General features: G+C 35.3%; 3 protein-coding genes across 3 annotated transcripts; 1 reads left to right on the top strand and 2 right to left on the bottom strand.

Moving 5' to 3' along the window:
* The first annotated feature begins 611 nt into the window (after nucleotides 1-611).
* On the top strand, nucleotides 612-3,168 carry LOC120331737 (uncharacterized). The gene is made up of 4 exons (XM_039398875.2): nucleotides 612-1,170; nucleotides 1,488-1,681; nucleotides 2,475-2,588; nucleotides 2,661-3,168. The coding sequence occupies exons 1-4, from the start codon at nucleotides 826-828 to the stop codon at nucleotides 3,139-3,141; spliced, it is 1,134 nt and encodes a 377-aa protein (XP_039254809.2). The 5' UTR covers nucleotides 612-825; the 3' UTR covers nucleotides 3,142-3,168.
* Nucleotides 3,150-17,757, bottom strand: LOC120331694 (membrane-bound transcription factor site-1 protease-like). The gene is made up of 15 exons (XM_039398819.2): nucleotides 16,883-17,757; nucleotides 15,926-16,150; nucleotides 14,313-14,576; nucleotides 13,758-13,941; nucleotides 12,424-12,616; nucleotides 11,856-11,970; nucleotides 11,231-11,317; nucleotides 10,216-10,434; nucleotides 8,767-9,037; nucleotides 6,794-7,054; nucleotides 5,996-6,336; nucleotides 5,222-5,335; nucleotides 4,760-4,903; nucleotides 4,074-4,250; nucleotides 3,150-3,695 (listed from the first exon to the last, which is right to left on the bottom strand). Exons 1-15 carry the CDS (start codon nucleotides 17,489-17,491, stop codon nucleotides 3,216-3,218), a joined length of 3,684 nt encoding a protein of 1,227 aa, XP_039254753.2. The 5' UTR covers nucleotides 17,492-17,757; the 3' UTR covers nucleotides 3,150-3,215.
* Nucleotides 17,758-20,263: 2,506 nt separating this feature from the next.
* LOC120331754 (L-proline trans-4-hydroxylase-like) lies at nucleotides 20,264-24,811 on the bottom strand. Its single transcript, XM_039398894.2, has 7 exons — nucleotides 24,432-24,811; nucleotides 24,205-24,368; nucleotides 23,718-23,843; nucleotides 22,889-23,071; nucleotides 21,698-21,849; nucleotides 21,483-21,612; nucleotides 20,264-21,068 (listed from the first exon to the last, which is right to left on the bottom strand). Exons 1-7 carry the CDS (start codon nucleotides 24,439-24,441, stop codon nucleotides 20,940-20,942), a joined length of 894 nt encoding a protein of 297 aa, XP_039254828.2. The 5' UTR covers nucleotides 24,442-24,811; the 3' UTR covers nucleotides 20,264-20,939.
* Between the last annotated feature and the right edge of the window lie 177 nt (nucleotides 24,812-24,988).

The raw sequence follows: 24,988 nt of genomic DNA, 5'->3' as shown, positions 1-24,988 counted from the left end.
GTATTAGGACATACCAATCAAGGCATACACCCTTTAACAGAGAGTAAACGACTTAGAAAGGTGAATGAGTTTATTGATTCATATACACAGCATTCATATACATGGCGCATTGTGCTAAGCGTTAGGAATACGCTCGCCACCGCATCTCTGATTACCCTTCGTGGGGTCGCAGGTTCGAATCCCATGCGGGGATGATCATGTGCGAGAGGAATGCTGGACTCCTCGCCGCCGTAGGGTGGTTCACGTAACCGCTGGTCGGTTACGGCTTCCTCCACCATCAAGTCCATGCTTCTGAAAACAAATAACTGGCTAACTAATCCCATACCCGACCTGGACTGGTAACCGGACAAGAGGCCGTGGTTCGCCATATGATTAAGCCGTCTTATCGGCTTTCCTCTCCCCCGGGATAAATATGTAAATCCTATCCTATCCTAAAATGTTTCCAGCGCGCCGCGGCAAATGGAAACATCCATAAACTTTCAAGTGCACAGCTTAGCAACTCATGCGCGACTGACGCAGAGCTCAATAAAAGCATGGTTTTAGTACAACTCACAAAGTGACTATGGTTTTTATTCACTTTGGTACAACTATGATAAAACTCCGCAGTTCTTGCTATATAGTCTGACAGTGGAGTGTATTGCATTGTAGTAGGCCAGAGCAAGAGATCGGGTTATTTTTATTTGGGACAAGAGATGGAACGGTACTCTTTTTGATGAAAACTTTCTTTTTTCAGTTATTAGCGTTTTGTTCATTTTCAATGTGATACGTGGGTTTAGGAATTACGGTGACGTGACGTCCAGGGTTTTCAGACAAATCATCGCCGTCATGTCCGTTAAAGGCACCGTATTAGAAAGTTATCAGTTTGATGTTAGAGATTTCTCTGACAGGCAAATACAAGTTATCAAAGCTGCATGTGCTGCAGGAAAAGGTAACACAGAATTGAAAAGAAAATTGCATTTATCCATTGCTCGTCAAGAGCACAACAGAAAAAAGTACTTCAAGAAAGTCACTCTTGAAAGAAGAAAAGCATACATGAAGCCAGTCTATGATAATCTGCGTGAAAAACTGCATATTCCCATGAGTGTATGGAATTTTTTTGGCGATGCTAGGAGAAGAATTGATAATTTCAGCCAGTCGTTACTTCCAAAGTCATGGTCACTGTATGGTCAGGTGAGTGTTGACATGCAGACATCGATTTTAGTGACTCCAAATATAAAACTATGATTTAACATATGCATTGATGGATGGATGATAAAAATTTCCATCACTGTACCACAAACTGCACTGCATTTTATATTTATCCCAGATAGAGAAATTTGTAGCGAACCATGGCTTCTTGCCGGTCTATGTTGGGTATGCACGTTTTGAACATGGTATTTAGAACCACATTGTGGAGTATCATTCCTCATTGACGTGCGATTGCATTGATCTTCAAATGAATATGTGCAAAATATATCTTGTAATTTTCTCCTATATTCTCAATCAAGGACACAATGGAATGGCCAGAAATACATATTGATGAAGATGCAGGCCATTCACCTCATGTACTAGCAGGTATGCCTGCAAACTGTGTCAAATTACCTGGATGGGAACGAGTGAAGCAGGCTTTTTTACCAAGAATGTATATGGAAATGTATGATCCATACAACCCAACTCACACCTTTAACTGGGATACCCTAACGTAAGATCTACTATTGTATTCACAATATTGGATGTTGAGGCGCCAAGTATAATTTATCATATTCATCCTTAAGAAAGTAATCATGTGGCATATCATGGTCTTGCATGGGACCAGTAATGTATGGGAATATTGAACTAGTTAATCAAGAGTTTCCTGTCGCCAGGAGGGAATTTTATTTTGTTTTTTTTTCTTCGATATTACTTGCTTATTATTATTCCTATGCATATTTATAAACACATTATAAACTATTCAAAGTGTACGGAAGCCAGATTGCGAGCATGTGTCACTGGGGAGAGAAAAGCCGATAAGACGGGCTCAATCATATGGCGAACTTGTCCGATTACCAGTCCATGTCGGGCATGGGATTAGTTAGTCGGGTATTTGTTTCAGATGCATGGACTTGATGGTGGAGGAAGCCTCACGTGAAACACAATACAACGGCTCAAGAGTTCAGCAATCGTCTCGCACATAATTATCCCATACAGGATTCGAACTCACGCAGGGTAATCAGAGGTGTGGTATGCCGGTATGCTGACGCTTCACACCCTTAAATGGAAATAGATTTTAATATCACAAGAGGAAAATAAATAGATCGGGAACCACTGAACTAATCCTGCAAATATCGGTAATCATAACCAGGGTAGCAAAAATGTGAATGTTCCCAACACTCCACTAACAACCAATTAGCAGAATAAATTCAGAATTTTTATGCTTCTAGCTTGCGGTAATCACCATTCATAGTTTCAATTTTTTACATTTACTCGCAAAATATCTCAACCTGTATTATTTACAGCTTGAGTACATTTATTTTGAGCTGCGTGGTTGGAGTTTTTCACGGTGCAGAATATGCAAACCGTGATCTTGCTAAATACAAAGAACATGAAGGGACTGTATTCTATGAATCCAGGTACAGTAACGTGAATTAGTTTTCTTTTGGCCTGCATATATTTATGGAAGTAATACCCAATTTCTGTTCCAGAATGATGGGCCAACGGGTTCGAGACGCTGTTTATGCGAGATCTTTAGCGAAGTACGCAATACGATGGGGATGGAGGTTCGGCCTACTATATGCAGTAACATACGGAATTAGTCAATCAATGACAATATACAGACTGGAGGACAAAGTCGGTCACTATGTTGCAGCTACTGGGATTGCCACAGCACTGTATGCATGGAAAAGTGGGCCATCTGGAATGATGAGATTTGGTATCGTAGGAGCCATTCTTGGAATTCCACTTGGTATATGCTTTGCAACTCTAGGATTCAATCCTAGGCCTCTGCATTACTATAGTAAGGTAGAACCTTATGCCACCGGGCCCATGTCTCAAGAAGGCATGACGTTACAAGAAAGACTGTTGAGCACAGAGCGGACTTTTGAGACGCTTTTTCTGTTACGAACTTCACATAGCCCAGAAATAAACAATGAAGAATTTTTTAGAAAATTTGTAGGAAGTACATGACAATGTGATTGATTGTTGTTAATTTTATTTAAATTTGAAAAATAATATAAAAGCTTGTCAATCAATGAAACTGGTTAACTTGCACTGCTGGACGGAATCGTAATTATATCAGAGCCAGACAAATGGTCTCTCCTCGGCTGCATTGAAACTAGTGGTTTATAAACTGCAGCCCTTCTGGCTTTTGCTTTATCTATCGCAGAATGAACGTGAATCCTTGTCTGCTTCCTTGCAGAACTGAGTAACTTCTTTATGTACATGTATAACACTTTCCACCATCCAATCAAAAGCCACCAAGCAATTATTCTAGGCGTAGCCCATTTTCTGCTTTTTCTTCCACCGACACTGAATTGCAACACCAAGACAATGATGATTATTATAACAAGCACAAATGACCATGTTCTTGTTCCGTAGTTTAAAACCTTTTGGATTTGATGTTTATGAAGCGCTTGTTCTCCCCATTTCACCCCTCTCCTTTCCCAAGCGAGAAATATGTTTTCATGGTCATGTTGGTGAGGAAAGTTATCTTGAGCGTGAGCTTCATTGTTGGCTTGGAGCTGGATACAGACAAAAGGGTAAATACACTGAGGACAACAAAGACGTTTCATAATTGTATTGCATCTGTTGAACATTGAATTTTGAGGGTTCTGACAGGATATTCAATGGCCACATTCGATCTAAATGTGTCGGTATCGAAAGTTACACTTCTCGTGTTTAAACCCCATATGCAACTACTCACCCAGATACATACACAGACTAGTCTGTGAGGTCATCATGTGATCTCCTAATACATCTAAAAATTTCACCGATATTATAGTGCACATAATACTCAACATAAATACTTTTGAATTGATTTGCTCCGACCCAACTTCTAAGGTCAGGAAGCGCTGCTTGGTGTGGCTGAATAAAATTATCTACGAAATATTGAAACAAACCTGACGTTGAAGAAACTCTCCATCGGAAGATAGACTGACGTCAATAGAAAGTAGATTTGGATGTTTCCACACATTAAGAGATGTAGAATTGTTGAGAGGTTTAGTAGAAGTCATCTTCAATTGTGGACAGAATGGCATATCAGTGTATTGTGGTTGTCCAATTTGATAATCCAAGACCTTAATAGTTTATTTTAACATCAATTGGTGAAATACATCAATAAATATTCAATCTGTGGCTACAGCTTTGGCACTTAGCCAATAGTGTTTTTAGTCCGGTATCATGATATATCAGACTATATGCAGCGATGGGACTTGAAAAAAATAGGCTAGAAATAGTATCAGGAACTTAACTTAGGATTTGAAGCTACTAAAATTTCTGATACCTCCAGCTCAATCTATTATTCGTGGTGAGCTTGACTCCAAATCTCGAGACAAACAAAGCACGTACACCCCCCCAGAATTGGTTCAGTGTGTGTTTTCTGAATAATATTCAACCTCAAATATACCGTATTGATAATCAAATGGGGAAGAAGTAATTTCAGGTAGCAATTACTGGTGTAGCCACCGACACGATGGAGGAAATAGTCACCTGGAAATGTTGCACCATCTCTTCAAACCATAATTTTTCTTTGAGACTTCCTTTGGGCTAATTTAAATAAACACAAAAAAAAACTTTAACAGGTTACCTTTGAATACTTGAATAAATGATTTCCATCCATTCTCCTGGGTAACTGATCATTTTCAACAGGCGGTAAAGGTCTCGATGCTTGCTTGTTGCTTTCAGATGTATCTTGACTGTTGCCCAACCCAAATGCTGGTGAAATAATGCCCTGAATATGCAAGCAGCTGTCTAGTTTTTTTTTACAAAATATGAAAAACAGTATTCAGTCACCAATTCGAGGTAGACATAAGGGCCGAATACTAAAATTTATTTAACAATATTGCAAAAAATCCACATTTCTTCTAACTCAATCAGTTTTTAAGATCTATTTTAAAAAAAGGGTGAAGTGTACCCCCCTTCGACTATGCTAAAAAAGGCTGAACCTGATACATGCGTTTCTCTACTATATTTCTGTGATACAAATATTGGGTGCGCAAAGGAATAAAAATTAAGGCATAACTGGGCACTGTGTAGTAATGTTACTCACATGAGAAGTATACTGAAGAAATGCATCCAACAACCAGAAACATTCTTTTACTTTATGGGCAGTATCCAAGCAATTGGAATCGCCATAAATTGCTAGTCTTCCACCATTTTCCACCTAAAACAAGGTTAAATGAGCAAATCGAAAGCTTCTTATTTTTGAAAGTAGAATAAATATGAAATTAAAAATACATTTATTGGATCTCTCCTTCATTACTTCCTGTTTTGATATGTATGTGGTCATTACCATTACCACAAGTATTCTTGTATGAGATAGTATTAGTGAGAAATAAGAATAACATAATCTATTTCGAAGAAATAGCAATTATATCTGTGGACTATGACTCTTAATAATTTAATAGAAAGATATTATGTTATACTTGCGCTACATAATATATAATCATTAACAGATGGCCGAGCAGATAGGTTAAACTGGAGAGATTCCAGCCCTACCATAAACATTAGCTGCTTGTACGGGGCCTTATTCACAGAGAAAGTCACAAACAAGTGTTATAAATAATGTAAGGCGCTCCCAGAAGTATGTGTACTAATATGAAGGTAACTAATTTTGTGCGCCATTCTTTACATCAAGTTGTGTAAACGAACCTATGGGCAGGGGCATATTCAATTGGCTAACACAGACAGTCTCTGAACTCGTACTAGAACTAAAATAAGTAAAATCGAGATAAAATTATGTCATAACCCTAACCTGGTAAGTGGTAAACACACTACGGGAATACTCGATGTAATATCACAGATATGCAAAAAATTCACCAACCTGATGCAAACCAAGTATCGGCACTTCTTTGACCGGTTCATCTTTTCTTCCAAGAAGAATTTCCACAGCTTGATCATGCAAAGTTCTGCCGACAACCAATCCACCTTTATCTACAGGAAACCTAGCCAATGCCGTACCAGATGCATAGTACATCTCATGATTTCCGAAAGTGAAATCGCCCTCGAAAACACGATCAGAAAATGCGATCCCATATGGTGCAAGCAGGCTATTGAGAGAAGGTATATTGCTTCCTCCAGTCTCAGGAATCCACCAACGTCTTGTGTTTTCATCGAAGAAATTTACTTTCTCCATGACAGTTGTATTGTACCAATCACTGAATACTATAAAAAAATTAATTTTTGTTCACAACCATATGTTCAAAAAATTTAGTTTGAATAAACTTCAAATTTATTGCTGTCAGAAAAACTTTTATTTAGAAAATTATTATTGATGAAATAATAATATTTTTCAAAAAAATGCCCATTTTGCATAGCAATCATTATATATATCAAACTTTTGCAAAAGAGAATATACAATTCATCATTAATTATTGTCCCAATACATGAATTTCGAAAACATATTGTTTTGTTATTCAGAATTCTAGAAAAACAAACCATGTTGTTTCACACTTATACTAGCATATAATCACAAGCTTGAGTCTCAATTAGATTAGTATTTTTAGCTCTCATTTGGAGGTTTTGACAACTTTCCTTATCCCCCTGTACATTTGTCTTGTTAATTTTTTATACCAAAGCGGAGTTAAAAAAATCATCTTTACTTGTATCTAAACTTTCCTACCTATAACATTCAATCCTTCATCAAACACATCTTTCTTCAACTTCTGGATTTCACTTGGAAAGAATTCTTCTTCAGGATCAATAATAAGCAAAGCACCATACTGTGAAGCGTCAAAACAATTGTATGTTCCTCCTAAAACCTCAATATAATATCCACCATCTCTTAAATGTTGATATAAATCTCGAAAATTTGTGTGTATATGATCACCATTCCAATCCAGAGGATCATTCTTCATTCTCAAGTTATCTCTCGGGAAGTAACCTGAAAATTTTGGTTTAATTTACATATTTACAATCAAGGTAATGGTATATTTTATAAGCACTGATCAATTACTTATATTGACCTATATTTATTCAAAATACATTTAGCATTTGTGAATGTGTATAATTTGTTATGACAGGTAAAAGTTGCACAACTTTGCATGTGAGCAGAGTAGAACAGGGATGGGCAACATACGATGAGATTTTGACCGGTCGCTGACTGTACATCAGTCTTATGATATTACATTATTACACTTTTAGTACATTATGATAAATTCATTATGTGTTTTTTTGGTCTCTATTTTTTGTGAAGTTTAAACTTTACTCTAAACACGATTTATTACTTTCTCTCTTGCAACAGCTAATAAATATGTGATTAAGATATTGAATACTATTCATGTTAGAATCCGTCCCACCGACTAGAGAAGTTGCCCACCCCTGGAGTAGAACGATAGGTCTCATACTCTAATAAGTAAGTAGATCTCGTTGGCTACGCTAGACCAGTCATTCTCAGATATTCATAATTTGTGTGCCTCCCCATCAAGGACTCTCAACACCCATGGCCCCTTGCCCTTCTTTAAAAATACCAAGTTTTACTCACACCTTCCCATCGTTTAGTTTTCATAATAAAAAAGCTAACATACGAAAGAAAAAAAATAAATGCACAACAGTCGAAGAACTAAACAAATTGCAGTTATTTAACTCTATGTAGTCATCAAGAATGGTGCCAAGTGGAAACCTTTGCCCGCCCTGTTTGAAAACTAGCCATTGAGATTTTGACAAACTTTTTCTTTTACTACCAAAACACACCCGATAAATCAAGAGTTTGTTCGGAACAGGCAGAGAAAAATCTAAGTTGGTTTAATAATATGTCATTCTATTAGCTTCATCAGTTTCTCTTTTCTTAATAACCAACACCTCATTATTAATTTAATCAACTAAAATATTTTGTTATTGAGTAAAAACTTGATCCATTATTGCTATATATTTTAAAGTAGATTATTTCACAAAGTTTGCATTTCATTCATTATAAAAACACAAAAAAAGCTTGTAAACCTTGGATATGTTATTTATGTTAAAGAAATAACTTCATCAAATATTTTGGATAAATTTCATCAGAATGAAATTTTTTTTTTTGTGATTGGCATTTCTAATCATTTCACTCCAAAACCATAAAAAGAGATTATTTAGTATGTTCTGTTAATCCAAGCAAGCACTTAAATAATACTGTATATACTTTCCAATGGTGTCATTGAAATGTTGACAACTGTTTACTTTCGGTTCATTTTCAGACTATCTTTTGAGTCATATAATGTTTGTAATTATAGTTAGTTTTTCACATGACTTATCAATTAAAGAATCCCACAAATCATATGATCAATAACCATATTGTTTCGCATGTTTTTTATAAGGATTAAATAAAAAGTACTGTATAAAACATGAATTATCATGATCAAAACAATAACGTTAATGAGACAAAATGATTTTTGATATTTTCACATCATGGCATCGAAACCTTTTCTTGAGAAAGCCTCAATCAGACACTAAATAATACAAACAATCAAAAAGCATTATTGATTTTTGTTTGTAATAGCGTTTTTGTCATTTCTACTTGACAATATAGTAAACTTATATTTTTAACTCAAATTTTGGTTATGTTCGTTTCAATTATAATACTGCTGCTTCAAAATATAAATAACAGAAGCAATTTACCTGGCGGATATCTCAAATTATGAAACTGATCCCACAACAATCTCTTCTCTCTTGGAGGAGTTGGAATAATTTTCACTCGAATTGGTAATTTGAGAGTACTCGTGATTTCACTCTGAGGTCCATCGTCATTTTCAGTAGCAGGTGATGCAATTGTAACTTCAACATGTCCTTGTGCCTCTCCCTCCCATTGAGCAGCTTTCTCAGATACAGAAAGAGAGAGAGAAAGATATCCAGACCATGGCCAAAGTGATTCAGAATGAGAAAAGCCAACCTGGAATTATCGTTTATTAATAACTCATTTGAATAATGATTGTAATGAGTGTTCTACTAGTTTGTATGTATGTCCTTACTAAAAAAAGTTATGTTGCTATTTATGTGGAAAACTATCATTCTGACCTGTACGTACCACAAGTATGCTTGAAAGAAAAATGCTTGGAAGAAATGGTGTTAAGAGTTCATAGGAACAAAAGTGTGAAATGCCTTATACCTTAACAGTTAGGCTATGCTTTAGCTAGAGCTCGTTAAAACAAGTATTACATGGAATGTGATTTTACAAATTTATTATTAAAACGATTTCAAGAAATGAAAGTCGTATTAAAAAAATACTTGAGATAAAAATTAAAAAATCAAAAAAACTGTAAGATGTAGCCTACATACATGAAAAATGCGGCACAAAGTTATTTTCAATTTTTCCAGTATTACAAGAATTTTCGTAATGAATACCAGTCTAAGTAAGAACATGGTTTTGTGGATGTCAATTAAACTGAAAATCGAAGAAGAAAAATTTCAAATCAATCATTGTTTTTGTATATAGGCTAAGTTAATGATAAGAGAAACAAGACACTTGAGATAGATACTCAGTTTTATACATGTATAATATTACCAGTAATTAATCAACATCTATCTATACTACTAGGTCAAACTATAAAAGAATGCTTATCAATCATGAATCGGTAAGTCTAAGGTGCAATTTTTTTTTAAATCTGTCAGAATACCAGTATCTTACTAGAAAGGAAAAATAAATACAAGAAATATATTTTTGCCGAATTGAAGTTTTGATGATGAAATTTATAAATATAATATTTGTTTCACCAGCAATGTAAAAAACCAGACCTTTTTTGCGAAAAATGGAGACGTAAATTATATTGACCATTCTCATTACATAATATGCAATTCAAGAGTCTTGCTGCTATTATAGTATTTTTATTCCTGCTACAGCATCCTTGCATTATTCGCATATTCATCCACCAGCGCAAAGGCATTGAGAAAGGATTGGGAGTCAGTCTCACGCAACCTCTACTAATAATTCTTATTACATATTCAAAACAGATGTATGTCTTTGCAGCATCTTCCATAATAAGGTACTGGTATCATATATTATGTAACTAACTAGCCTATTCATTGACAATCATTGAATCATCTATAATCCCAATCAAAAACACAGATTACCTCAAGATATTCTCCATATTTGTCTGTGTATGGTCTCCATATTGGTTTGTCCTTAATCCAACCAGTTACAGACATACCATTTAGAATGGTTATGTTTACGATGGTAGGAATTGCACCATAATACATGGGCTGAGTGCAATATGGCCACATGTAAGGACATTCAGAGAAATCTATGTAGCTTGGTGTAAGACTGGCTTGTGGTGTGTAGCTGTTGAGAATCTGCATGTAATAAAGAAACATATGATTTATGTTTATTTCCTCGTAATGTAACAAAGATAAGTTGACAGTTTTGTAAGTTTTCTATCCATGCATTTTGATTGTTAATACTGGATTACAATTCTCCTCCCTAACAGAGACTTGTAACTGGGCAAAATGTAGTGGTTGGCAAAATTTTTAAAGTCACGACATATTTACTTTCAGCGGTAGAAATCACATTGCATTCGAAAGAAAGTTTGTCTTTATTAACATTCAAATTACAATTTACAGCAAGGTAAAGTTCAATAATATAGTATTTGTACATTTATTCAAAACTATATACTACCTTGTTTTGTGCACATAAACAATTGTAACAAGGATAAATGCCAGGCAAACATAGTCAGTCAACCTTCTCACTCAAATTTTATCACTTTTATTTTATCATTTATTAGGGAAAGGATTAGTATTTCGTTGACGAACAGTTTAGGACCAACTCAGTTATATGATAACATGGAATCCTAACCTAAGAACAATTTGTAACTTATGAAACTTTTAATCAACGAAAACCTTCAGGCTGAAATCTTCGTTGAACAAGTTTACTCAAAGCATACAAGCATTGAACTAAAAGTGAAATTAGAAATCATAAAACAAACATCGAGTTTGAATGTCATTCCCACATAGGGTGTAATAAATTGTTTGGGCAAGGCTGAATCGGAAAGATTCCGGTCCAATATATCGGTGGTAACTTCTTACATATCAGTGGAAGCTTACACATGATAACCATAGTACCTAGTGAAATACTACTATGAATAAGTTCCACCTTGTATGCTTTAATAAGATCCAGCTTTCCTTGACCTTGTTCAAACATATTTACACCTGGTAACCTCTTTGCTGATGCCATCAGAGCCTGAAACAAACCAAATAATAAATCTTGAAATAATCTCCAGTCATTTGCTATAAGAGTGATTACAGACAGAAATACCAACCAGGTTTATTATTTTGTTCTTAGTAAAATATTATCCAGTTGTCCAATTGTTGACAAAAAACAACTGGATAACTGTAAGGAATTATGAGATAATTATGTGTGAGACAATTGTTGAACCCCTCAACATCACAGGATGGCTCATAATACTGCTGACTGGTCAAGTCTCCTGCAACTATCAAGTCCATGCAGTTGGAACAAATACCCATAAACTATTTCCATAATTAAAATGAAATGGTAACCAGAGAAAAGGCAATGATATGCCATATGATTATCCTCTCTCTCAGATAAATGTTAAATCCTCCTAATATACACCGGTACATCATTTCTAGTATAAAATACGGGCATGCAAATTTAGATATTTTACACATCAGAAAGGACCAATTAGACCTCTAATACACACTTCCTATGGGTAAATGAATATAATTCAACATAACAGTTTAAACAAAAAAGTTCTCTCCACCTGTTTCATAGAAGCAGGATTAACCATTCCTCGTTTTTCGGGGGGAACCGAACTATATAGCAGAGCAACAGCACCAGCTACTACAGGTGAGGCCACACTTGTTCCCGATAAAGATCTAAAATATAGTGTAAGATATTTAATATTAGAAAATGTCATTTTGTCTATAAACCTTCAAAATAGTTTTTAGATATCAATATTTTTGAATAAAAAATATTGCTATAAATTAGACTAAATCTATTTTGGTAGAGTTGGTACATTTTGCAATGGAGTAATGGAATTGTTAACTGACGCCATCTTTTTTGTGTCTGAATACATGGATAGATACTAGTCCTTTCAAATGTAATTTATATTAAATGTATGAGTGGCAACATGTCCAAAGGCTTGTTGAACAATAAAGATAAATAATAGTGAACATCAAATTTTATTAACATAAAATAAATAATAAATCGAGAAGCTCATTGTTAGTTCTTTTCCTCTGAATTTTGAACATCCGTTTTCATATTATTTGTAACTTATTTGAGAGAAAAGTAAACTACACTTGATTTTATATATAAAATGCAACGTCTACCTGCAGCCACCATTCAAACTCAGACCACGAACTGACGAACCATATGTAACAACGTCAGGTTTAATTCTACCATAACCAGCAGGTAATTCCCACGTTGTCATACCACGGGAGGAAAACCTTGCAATGTTATCTTCATAATCTATCCCTCCTACTCCTATGACATCCATCTGATCAGCAGGATTGTTCAGTGTTCCTATGTTATCAAAAATCTATTATGTTTAAAATGAAGGAAGGGAACACTGAAAAATAAATTTCTTCAGGCATATAAACAGATGATAAAAACAGCCAGAGCGTGTAAACTTTCATTTTACTATATTAAAATTGTATAGCGAATGGAAACAATTGGAATTGGTATTACTATTATCAATAACTGTTCATTAAAAAGGAAAAACTCCTTATTACTTCGCTTGACCTAAATCTAAAACTTTTTCCAATTGTTCGCTAACAAGTTGAGAATTTACTATGATAAACACAAAATAACTTTTCGGCCCAACCTAAATTTACACTATCAAATAGTTTAGATCAGGGGTCGTCAACCTACAGCCAACGAAGTAACATAATCCAGCCCGTGACGCTTCACTGAAATATAGGCTAGTAACAAAACAGCTATTTTGACGATTATATTTTTCACGTTACACATTAATTGTGAGATGCATGTAGACTAAATTATATTATAATCTAACAAGTTTAAAATTCACAATTACTCGTTTAGTGAGCCTATAATTTACGGTAATTATAATCAGACAAATGGCAACAAAACGCAGAAAAGTTGATGCTAAGTGCGAAGGGTTCAATTGCGCCGAAAATGCAATGCAATGAGAAAATAATCGATATTCTATTCGAGAGATCACTGCTTCATTTTAATTATAAAAAACATCATCCGTTCGGTTTTCAACTTTCTAAAAATATGTGCGACCCGCCAATGACTTGCAACCCTTATTTTGGCCCGCGAGCGACAAAAGGTTGCCGACCCCTGGTTTAAATGAAGCACACATAAAATATCATTATAAATTTAAACATTTAAATTTAACATGTAAATTTAGACATTTAAACAAGCCCATTGAATTATTCTATTGCACGTAATGGCTACTGGTCCAATATACAGTGTGTCCATGAAGTGCGATATCAAATTACGTAAAAAAAGAACTTCGTAGTTGATACAACTAATGATGAGAAATCAGGCATATAATAGTGTATTGAATGAGGTAAAATAACTCATAACTAAAACTTAAAAAAACTGGTTAAGATTGTGGGCAATTTGTAACAGAACTTTATAAAAACCCTGTACAAATACAAACAAAAAATTAAACTAATATCATTCTGTGTAAACTAACCGTAGAGTGGACCATCATTTCCAATTGCTGATATCATGATTATTTTATTGGCTGTTAATTCCCATACTTTATCAACAAAAGGTAAATCCATAAAATCTGGTCCACCGATACTCAGATTTAAAATATCAACTTTTTTTAATATTGCATAGTTGAAAGCATCAAGAAACCATGAGGTATAGGAAACCTGAAAAAAGATGAAATAATGTCTGAAATTTTCATTAAAATGAACAAATCATTGGCAAAATACTAGGTACTTCCGAAGTATGTGAACCAAGATGGCCAACACCGGAATGTAGTATGTGTACCAGGTGTCACTTGGCTAGTCCCGAAAATCGTAATCAAACTAAAACGAGGAAAATTGGAATAAAATTGAATAAGGATTAAAAAATACCATAGCAATTTCTTCAATCTTTTGAGTACACAAAATATGAAATCACCTGGGGCATTAGTTGAGGAGGAAAGAAATTTTTGTATATGTTTTGTTTGAAATTGTATATGTTCAATTGATAATTTTATATCATTTGTTAAGGAAGCTTGAAATTTAGATTTTCTCACTTGATTATTTGTGAAAACACGAAAAATATAAAGTTCTGCATTCGGTGCTAATCCTGGGCATTCTTTTGAAGTACTGCCAATTACGCCTGCAACAAAAGTGCCATGACCCAATCCATCATTCAACATTTTTTCATTAGTCCAATTAGTACGTTCTTTCACATATTTAAAATTACTATTGTGTTCTGGTAATCCAGTATCAAATATTGCAACTTTGATCCCTTGACCAGCGAATCCAGAATTCCACAGCCAATCTGCTCGCAAAACCTAAACATAAATAACAAGAATTAAGATGTTTGATGCAAACAGAGCATAGTGGCTAAGTGGTTAGAGTGTTTAGTTTGAATATGTTGGTATTATAGGTTCAAATCCCAGTTCCACCACGCCACCTGGGGCATAATAAATTGGGAACACAATGTGGAACATGAATGATTCTGGTCCTTCCGATAAATAGGAGGTCCTTGCATAGGGACTTGCACAGGGCTAATAGATGAATGAAAAGAGCGAATGATTGATGCATGTAAAGGGTGGCTGCTGGACCAGTTCAGATACACTGCATGTAACAATTTTGCTGTTTGCAATTAGGCTTTCAGTTTGAATGAAATATTTAAGTACATGGGTGGTAAAGATAATAGGGTAAAATTAACATATGGGACATAGATGAGCTGGAATAAAAAATCCATGAATAAATAAGCAATGACTACATAAAAATTACATAAAACATCAAAGTATCTATTTGATTAGTTGAGGCAAGGTTGAGTCAAAATTGTAGATTTGCAAATACAACATGGTTTATCAAATACAAAAGTTGGGAAATGGCAATATACTTGGGCTTACCATACCTCCCGGTTAAGCTGAGACAGCCGAGTTATGCAAGCATGATAGATATTTTTTTTAATTTGATATTAAAACAAAAGTTCAAGTGTTCTAATAAGTTAAACAAAAAATTAAGGAAATTGAAATGAGATTTAAAGCTAATTTTAATGCCCATAATCTACCCAAAAAGATATTGAAAAAGTTCAAAGTATTACAAAGTCGTCAGCATTATAATAAAAAGCCATCAGCATTATAATAAAACATGCTTTGTTTAGAAGTCATATGCTATCTTAAGCAAACAAGAACTTGGATCAAACAGAACATAATACCTATGAATAATACTTGTTTGTTTAGTAAATGCTGAGCTTGAGATTTAAATGGGATTGTTAACATAAGTTAACAATGAGGTTAACAATTAGAGAAATGATTTTTGTAAGCTTATGTTGACTTGAGACCTCAGCTACATAGAATATGGTTTAAAACCCATTATATGTTTTAGATGTTTCCCCGAATATCGATTTCATTGTTCATTTCCTTAACAATCGGACACTTCTTTTGCTCAGACAGATATTCAAGCGTGGTAGACGGTAGTAAACATTGTCTCTTTTGGTAATTTAGCGTCTTATTTGTCATTTTTAGGTTGTGTTTCCAACAAATAGTTATAAATCAAAGTTTGCTATCAATAAATATTTATATATATACTTGATCAAATGGGACATGTGGACAAAATATGCTCACATCATAACCTGCTAGTTAGGAACATTAGAAAAATCCAATAACAATACATGATGCGACCAAACCTGGGTGATCTGCTTTGGTAATGCCCGAAGTAGATGTCTAGTATGTACTGCATGTGATTTGTCAATTTGTTCATCTTCTTTGCTGGCAAATGTTCTTTTATGAAATGTTTTAACAGGCTCTGTCAAATCTTCATCAACTGCTTGCAATGACTTCAAACTTCTTATAACAATTCTTTGTGGTGTAATATGTTCAACTCTGGATTCTAACTTCAGAATTTCAATTGCCTGAAAAATAACAAAATTGAGTAATTTTCAAGATGAGTGCAATAAATCGAAGTTCATTTCTCAAAAAAAAATACTTATACCTAAAAATAGGCAAAGGAATTAATTAAAATGGAATTCAATCGGATTCCAAATTATTCAATTAGACATTAAGAGATGCTATTTGAAACAACCATTGTTCTTTTGAACAAGAGGATTATTCCAGTAGGAAAAAACACATCAGGGCAGTGAAGTCAAGGAAAAGTCATACCCAATTAAAAACCATTTCAAAAAAGGCTCAAGTTCCAACTCTGGACTCCCATTAGGACTCTGAAAATTTTTTGACCATAAAAATACTTTAGCATATTCAAGTCTCCTTTAATTGTCTATTGAGAATACTAAGTCAATGCGTTCTAGTCTTTCAAATATAACCAGTTAAGTTTGAAATTTTGACTCATGGAAATTCAAAATTCTTGACTCAGTTTTAAAGTACAATTCCGTCTCGTAACCCTGGCGTTAGTTACCAGAAGTACTGTAAACAAAATAAAAATACCATACTCTGATACTATTGGCCAATACATAGATGAGTAACAAGACATAAGAATTTTTCTTTTACATTACTTGAATTATATGAAGCGGAGCAATGACAGAATGAGTATTCAATAATGCTTAATCAAAGCCCTGCCGATGATACATACATAGAAGACATTTACTGTATTGTTAGTAAAGAAAAAACTCACTGCTGAAATTACTTACTTTGTTTGCTAACAATGGATTGATTTGTAATACATCAAAATCGCTGGGATATTTTGCTGCTGGATTGTGTCGCTCAATAATACCAAAATTTGATTGTGAAATATCAGCTTTCATTAAAGCGGAGATGATGATTTTCTTCCTGTATTCAGGTGTGTAATATCCATCAAACATCAGAATGTATTCATTTTTGATTTGTGACGTATAAAATGGTTTTGTATTTGTGAAGGATTTGTCAAAAACAGGTTTGTGTATATTGCGTGATTCTGCATTGTTTTCATGTTTGAAACCGCCTTTTAAGGTAAAATTATTGGATTGATTGTCATGAGCTACGTTACATATACTTTTCACAATTTTCCTTCTATCCAATGGCATATTATTCAAACCATTATGATCATCAAAGTTAACATCTTGTACAGTCTGAATTTCACCAACAGAATATTCCATAAATCCATGAGATTTTTTCGCTCTTAAAAAAGCTTTTTCTTCATGTGAGTATGAAAAATTTAATCCATGATTTTGCATAGCAGCGGCACAAATTTTCAATAAATTGCAACTTATGATTAACAGTACACTCAAAATAGCACATTGCATATACTTCCCATCCAACATATTGCAAGTGAATTATTTCACTAGCCTTCAAGTGTCAAGTAAATGATGTTAAAGATTACATCAATCGATTGCCATCAGTCTTTTTCCGCTAATAAAATGCCTTAACAGTCAAGTGAGAAAATACTATTTCAGTATTTCTACTTGGTGTAACAGTCAGACAGTATTATCGCATTAAATTAACATTCTAAAATGTATGCTATCAGATGTAGTGAGCATAACAAATTCAGATGATATCTTTATATGAAAAATGCAACACAGGATTTACGTATTTATCCCGGGGGAGAGGAAAACCGATGGGAGGAATTATTCATGTGGCGAACTACAGCCTCTCGTCCAATTACCAGTCCATGTTGGGCATGGGATCAGTTAGTCAGTTATTACTTATCGATCTTAAGATCGGTAAGTATGTTGATAGGTATTTGTCTGTTAGATGAAAGGCGAGATTGAATCCGCTCCAAATGTGCATGTGCATTCATCATATCTCGGACCAGAAGCCTATTGATTTTGGATGAATTATGTCGTATTATTTTGGGGGGTTATTAATTAATTAGTGATGGGACACGCGGTGTCACTATAGAATCATGAATTGAAACCGCAGTTTCGATCGATAAGTCTTCGGTCTCCGACCGATATTCTCTTTTGTTTTTCAGGAGCGTCAGAGCATTGACTTGAGGAAGCCGTAAACAACCATCGGTTATTGGGTTTAGTAAACTGGGTTACGGCAGTGAGGAGTCCAGCAATCCTCTCGCACATACAGACATAATTAACCCTGTATGGGATTTGAACCCGCGCAGGGTAATCAGAGGTGCGATGGTGAGCATAACACTTAGCACGATGAATGCTCCTTTTAAATCTGTAAATACTAAATTAGGACCACTAAACTTATAACCCCCCTTCCCCAGATTTTTACCAGCAAATTGTGAATTTTATCATTGGTCAGTACCGTATTACATTATTAGCAATTACCGGTACTGTATGTCACCTCTTCTTGTTTATACATAGGCCTACTGGTTATTTTTAAAATACCAACCGTGCACCGTAGTGATACCGGCTGAACTACGACCAAGTCATGGCCATTCCTTCCCACACCCACGTATTTGTATTTCGCTATTTCTGTATTGCTGAATTAGTGAATTACAGTCAGACAGTTCGTCGCAAGCATTCGTCCCGCGTGTGGTTGAACTAAAGCTACCCTACTCGATACCGGTATATATAATTGCAATTATGCTATTTGATTTAGCCTACAACTAATTTTTAGAAACAACTAAAAAATGGCAAATAACACACAAAACCACGAAAACGAGGCAATTTTTGGTGCTTACACCCATGTTTGAATATATGCCTGAACGAACGACAGAACGAGGCGTCTGAGCTATAAAACAAATTGCAATTGTTACGTCAATGTTGACTTGTTGCTGACTGGTCATTGTGACAGGAATAAACTAAGAAATGCAAACTCTGAGTCTGAAATCCCCGAATCTCATATTTGAGGTTTAATGAAGACCTTTGACCCCCGAAAAATTCTTACTATACTTTATCATTGCAAAATTTTCGGGGCTATTTTAAGAGTGCTTTTGCGAGTTGGCGCCTGTAAATGGGGTATGTGTTTCAAACCATCTTTATGATTCATCGCATACAACAATCTGTTTTTTAAAAGTACCGGTAAGGAATTTTAGCTAAGTCTAGGACCTAGGTAATGTAATGTTTAGGAGGTAATGTTTACGACCACGCTTGAAAATCCGTCTAAGTGAGAAAAGTGTCTGAGCGGATGCGAAAAGGCAGCATTGTTACGTCACTACGTTACGTCACTAAACAAGGAAGTCGATGCTCGGTGAAAGGTCCCCGGGGGAGAGGAAAGCCGATAAGATAGCTTAATCATATGGCGAACCACGGCCTCTCGCCCGGTTACCATTCCATGACGGGTATGGGGTTAGTTAGTTATTTGTTTTTCGGAAGCATGGACTTGATATTCAAGAAATTTAGTTAGCAATTAAGATTTGCTAGTTGTGGCACTATGTTATTCATTCGAATCCATGCGCCGGAAGAAACAAATAACTATCTGGCTAACTAATCCCATACCCGACATGGATGATAATGGTGTTATATATGGATGTATAACACCATAAATTTCTTTAAGATTTGTATCTTGATCTTCGGTTCCCGTGTGATTTATTCTTCGAAATTTGTGCGAACCCTCTCCCAACTATTTTAGCCTATATGTTAATCGATTTCAAATATATATGTTGATTTGGAAAAGAAAAACGGTTATCATTTCTTCAATATATACTAGTAATCTGACGACATGATACCTTCAGACCTCCATTGTTTTAGTTACAGAACTCAAAATTGACATATTCCAATATATTTTTCTATAGACTCTCCCGTTTTCTTTTAAATTTCAGTTATCAAATTGTGTTTTATTTATTCATGCTAATTTACTTCCGTATTGTCTGACGTTGTTTGATGTCATCTGCTGCTAAACTCAGCAAAAATGGTGTACCTGTCTCAATGACTTTGATAGTCTTCCTCGTCCAAATATAGTACGTTTTTAAGATGAATATATATTTAATATTTTTTTGTTCTTATGTACAATGTTTGCAATGTGGCAGTGTCTACCGTTTCTTGTAAACACCAAACCCTATAAAATATTTTTTATTAATTGAGTTTGCAATTCCCTAAAACTTACAACGCAAATTTGTCAAAGTTTTTCCTGCCTCGCTATCGTATTAAGTTGCTTCAAAGGGAACTTGGGTTTCGAACTCAGCGTTCTTATGTACAATGTTTGCAATGTGGCAGTGTCTACCGTTTCTTGTAAACACCAACGAAATAAAATATTTTTTATTAATTGAGTTTGCAATTCCCTAAAACTTACAACGCAAATTTGTCAAAGTATTTCCTGCCTCGCTATCGTATTAGGTTGCTTCAAAGGGAACTTAGGTTTCGAACTCAGCGAAAACTTTGGCGAGTTATAACGATTTGTTGCCGACTAGGCAACTAACTAAGCATTTTAGCAAAAAACTTTATCGTGGAAAAAGCATGTGAGCCCGTAGGATAATTTGGTTCATTATTGTATTACAGACCAGTAGACAATTGAAACGTAGTCAATATAATGATGTATTGCAACATAATCTTTTCCGACGCTCGAAGCGATGCGTTTATCCGCAGTGAATGATTAAATGATATTGTTCACTTTCATTGTTCAACCAAATTAATGTATATAAAGTGTGAGTACACATTGCAATTCAATCAAATAATTATTTATAAATATCAATGTGATCGACTTCGCAGAATAAACATTACAATGGCATTTCAACTTCGTCAACAATAGATATAAACGCAGATTCGAACAATTCAACTGAACCTGATATAAAAGACTTTTTTTCTTCAAGTGCAAAAATGAATCAAAATGTACATCATCATAAGCGAATGCTACGGTAATAATTGATATTTATTTCTTCATATCTTCTTTAAAATTGGGATCCAGCGCAACCATGCTAACGTCATCAACAAGAGAGAAAAAATCTTTTCCATCCATTGAATCAGTGGGCTTGCACAAGGAAATTCTAGAATTTGGCACCTGCACATAGAACGAATAGAATAGGATAGGATTTACATATTTATCCCGGGGGAGAGGAAAGTCGATAAGACGGCGTAATCATATGGCGAACCACGGCCTCTCGTCCGGTTACCGGTCTAGGTCGGGTATGGGATTAGTTAGCCAGTTATTTGTTTTCGGAAGCATGGACTTGATGGTGGAGGGAGCCGTAACCGACCAGCGGTTACGTGAACCACCCTGCGGCGGCGAGAAGTCCAGCAATCTCGCATATGATCATCACCGCATGGGATTCGAACCTGCTATCCCACGAAGGGTAATCAGAGATGCGGTGGCGAGCGTATTCCTAACGCTTAGCACGATGCGCCACACCGTCGAGCCGAATAATTTTATAATCCTTTGTCATATGCAATAAACTGATATTTAATGTAAGCCTACCTTTTCGAGTGGAAAATATCTGGCATGATGATGTTCAATCACTGGATTATTGTCTGCTCGATTGTAAGCACATAAGAAAGCCCATCTGCGATCATTGCTGGAATTTTGCTCACTCCTATGCATCACATTACTGATGACAAAATAATTAGAAATTAATGGTTGTTTGAATGAAGAAAAAATGAATAGGCTACTTTTATTATAATCTTTGTGTTTACCTGTGGAAAAATAAGGCATCTCCTGGTTCCATTTCTGCCTGCAGTACCGTTAATCTCTTCAATATCTCATCCAATCTTTCTCCTTCGATACCAGCTTGATCTCCTATTCTTGTATGATCTATTCTTCCACATTTGTGAGAGCCTTTCACTACCTACCAAATGACACAATAACGGCTCATTCTAATGAACCAGAATAATTAACATGAAATTTCGGCAAACTTTCAACAATGACGTTGCAAGAGTCCAGTAGTCTACTGTTTAATAACGCAATAAATTAAGAACACAAAAGACACGGTTGGTCAAAACGCAATTTTGTTTGGAGATGCTGTTGATCATATAACTTCGTAAAGGATTGTCAATTTGCAAGGTATAATAAATAGGTCTATATACCGATAATATTGAAATATCGGCTGCAAACATTTATTAACTGAAACTGAATTACAGGAATTGGTACTCCTGAAGTATGCGCGCCAAGATGTCGCACAAACTGAATCCTAAGCTGGTACACAACCTGGGTTCAGGTTATGCGCCATCTTGGTACGCATACTTCAGGAGGTCCCAGGAATTTTACTTCTTCCGAGTCACCTATCCCTTTACGTAACAAATATTTTAAGATTCAAGATTATGAAATACACCTAAGAATTTTGTAATATTTTATCTGTTATCGTCTATCGCAGGGGTCGGCAACCTTTTTTTGGCGCTCGCGGGCCAAAATTAAGGGTTGTAAGTCATTGGCGGGCCGCACATATTTTCAGAAAGTTGATAACATAACGGATGATACGTTTTATAATAAAAATCAAGCAGTGATACATCTCTCGAAGAGAATATAGATTTATTTTCTCATTGCATTGCATCTCAAAATATTCCATTTAAATATTCGGCGCCATTGAAGCCTTTGCAGTAAGCATCAACTTTTCTGCGTTTTGTTGCAATTCGTCTAATTATATTTAAATTATATTCTCACTAAGCGAGTAATTATGAATTTTATACTTATTACATTATAATGTAATTTACTTTACACGTGACTCACAATAAATTCTGTTACGTTAAGAATATAATCGTCAAAACAGCTGTTTTGTAACTATAATTCAGTAAAGCGTCGCGGGCCGGGTTATATTATACCGCGGGCCGTAGGTTGCCGACCCCTGGTCTATCGTATCTAAAAAGTTATGTATTTTACTTGATAAGTACCTTTAAGCACCCATTGTCTTTGTGGGTTCTGTCGATAGCAATGAAAACGGTTCCCATATCAGGGAAAAGGCATCCATTGCTATACCAATATCCGTAGTCCTGATGCCACACGTGCATTCCACCAGTATGTGCATCTTTCATGATAATTTTCGAGTGGTAATGGTAAACCTCCCCGCCTAGCAACTAAACGAAAACAGATTTCCCATTTAGCAGATAACGATAATTCATAGCATAAATATATATATACATTAATGCACGCTGGTTTTCATCATTTTCCTATTGGTCATTTTACCGGGGCTGTAAAGTTAGGGAAAATTTACAATCGACCTCCGACTTTGGACTGAAAAAAACTTGGCCTCCGATATTTCAAATTTTGATAACAAAAACGAAGCATTTTTCAAATGAATATTAAGAAGGCGTGGTAAAGATAATGTTATTCGAGTTTCCGTTAAAAATCCAGACTAAATCCATGATCATTGGGATTCTTAAGTTCCAATTACGGCGAACTACGAAATTCGACTCCCGAAAGCGAATGGTTTAAAAATACGGCTCCGGTGACTCCCACAGTTTCAAACATGCCAAACTATTAACTCCCATATCCGGTTCCACAGCTCCATTTTCAAGCCACGTCGCACACTATCTTTATTAAATTTTAGCAGATTGTCTGAATGCATCATATTGCTTTGTAACCTAAATTTAGTTATGACAAGGGGCTATATCGAGGTGGTCCCAATGTGGCTCCGATGTCGGGTAACCGGGTATCTCGTTTATAAATTCAGAATTTAAAATTTATTTTCGTTGGCACCCTAACAATTTATATGAATTATACCTTTTCCATAGTTCCTGCTACTTTTTCACTTCTTGAAATAATCCCAGTTATGTCCGTTCCTGGGCGATTCCAAAGCACAACTTTTGCCTTCCTACCTTGTCCATCGTTCCTCCCATACGCATGTTTCTATTTTTGCGGGAAACAATAAAAAACATAACATGTACTTATACTGAATATATATATATATACTTTATTCATTGTCCAATACAATATAGGTGACGTAATATTAGCTAAAAAAAATTACTTGGCAATTTCAAACAGCAATTTAGATGCGGTATCGACTTCTTTCTTTAAATTGATTTGTCCAAGATGTAGTATTGCTATATCCCAACTGGGCTTGAAAAAAAATATTCCAACGCGGAAGAATTATATGCAGGAGTTGTCTCATACTGATAAGAAACATTCACTTAATCAAATTGTACTTTTCACGAATAATATCCGCCTATGGCCCTATAAGTTGTGCTATATATAATAAAACAAAACCTGCCTTCACCACTTCATTGTTTTCGACCGTTGTCTTCAAAATGCTCAGCTCTTCCGGGTCTAACAAATGCGGGATCAGTATGAAACCATCATCAGCAAATTTCTCTAACGATTCTGATGTTAAAATCGGATTGCCATCTTTGTCCCTTCCAACTGACACTCTTTCCACTACAAAATTTATTGATTTTTGTGTAAAAAATGCTGGACATTATTTAAAAAATAACTGCTTACCTGACTGCATCTTTTTGTAATATTCTTTCAAATGTAGCAGATTAACTGCACACCATATGCCTGGTGAGTAAACAGCAGCTAAGCGATATTATTTTTCAAATATTTGCTTTACCCACGACAGACGTAACGTCAGAAGCATGAGCAAAGACGAATTTAGTGCGAGACATGCCAAAACGATTATTACACGCGATACATGCATACAAACTGTCGAAGTCAATTACGCCAAGGACAACTCTAAAGTAGTATTTTTAACAGCGGTTACGACCCGACCAGTTTGCAACTGAATAAGGTGCAAGATGTTGAAACGCCGAGAATAGATTTGTGGCGACCTATGCGATTTTTTATTTGGGTAAGTGGGCACAGTGTATTTTAAAAACTGTCAAAACAAAGGGTGACACACGCGCGAACGAAAATAAAAATTATATAAACAGCTTAGAGATGTTCATCAAAGCCTAATTTACGTTTTCGGGGAATGATATACAATCTTGTGCACGAGCAAATCTATCGTCTCCGAGCAGAGTTCGCGTATCAGCACTGCACTGAGTTTCCCAGAAACC

Source organism: Styela clava, chromosome 6 (genome assembly GCF_964204865.1).
Source record: "Styela clava chromosome 6, kaStyClav1.hap1.2, whole genome shotgun sequence".
In the NCBI taxonomy this organism is placed as follows: domain Eukaryota; kingdom Metazoa; phylum Chordata; class Ascidiacea; order Stolidobranchia; family Styelidae; genus Styela; species Styela clava.
Note: the sequence above shows the minus strand (reverse complement) of the source record. Positions and strands in the feature narration are given on the sequence as shown.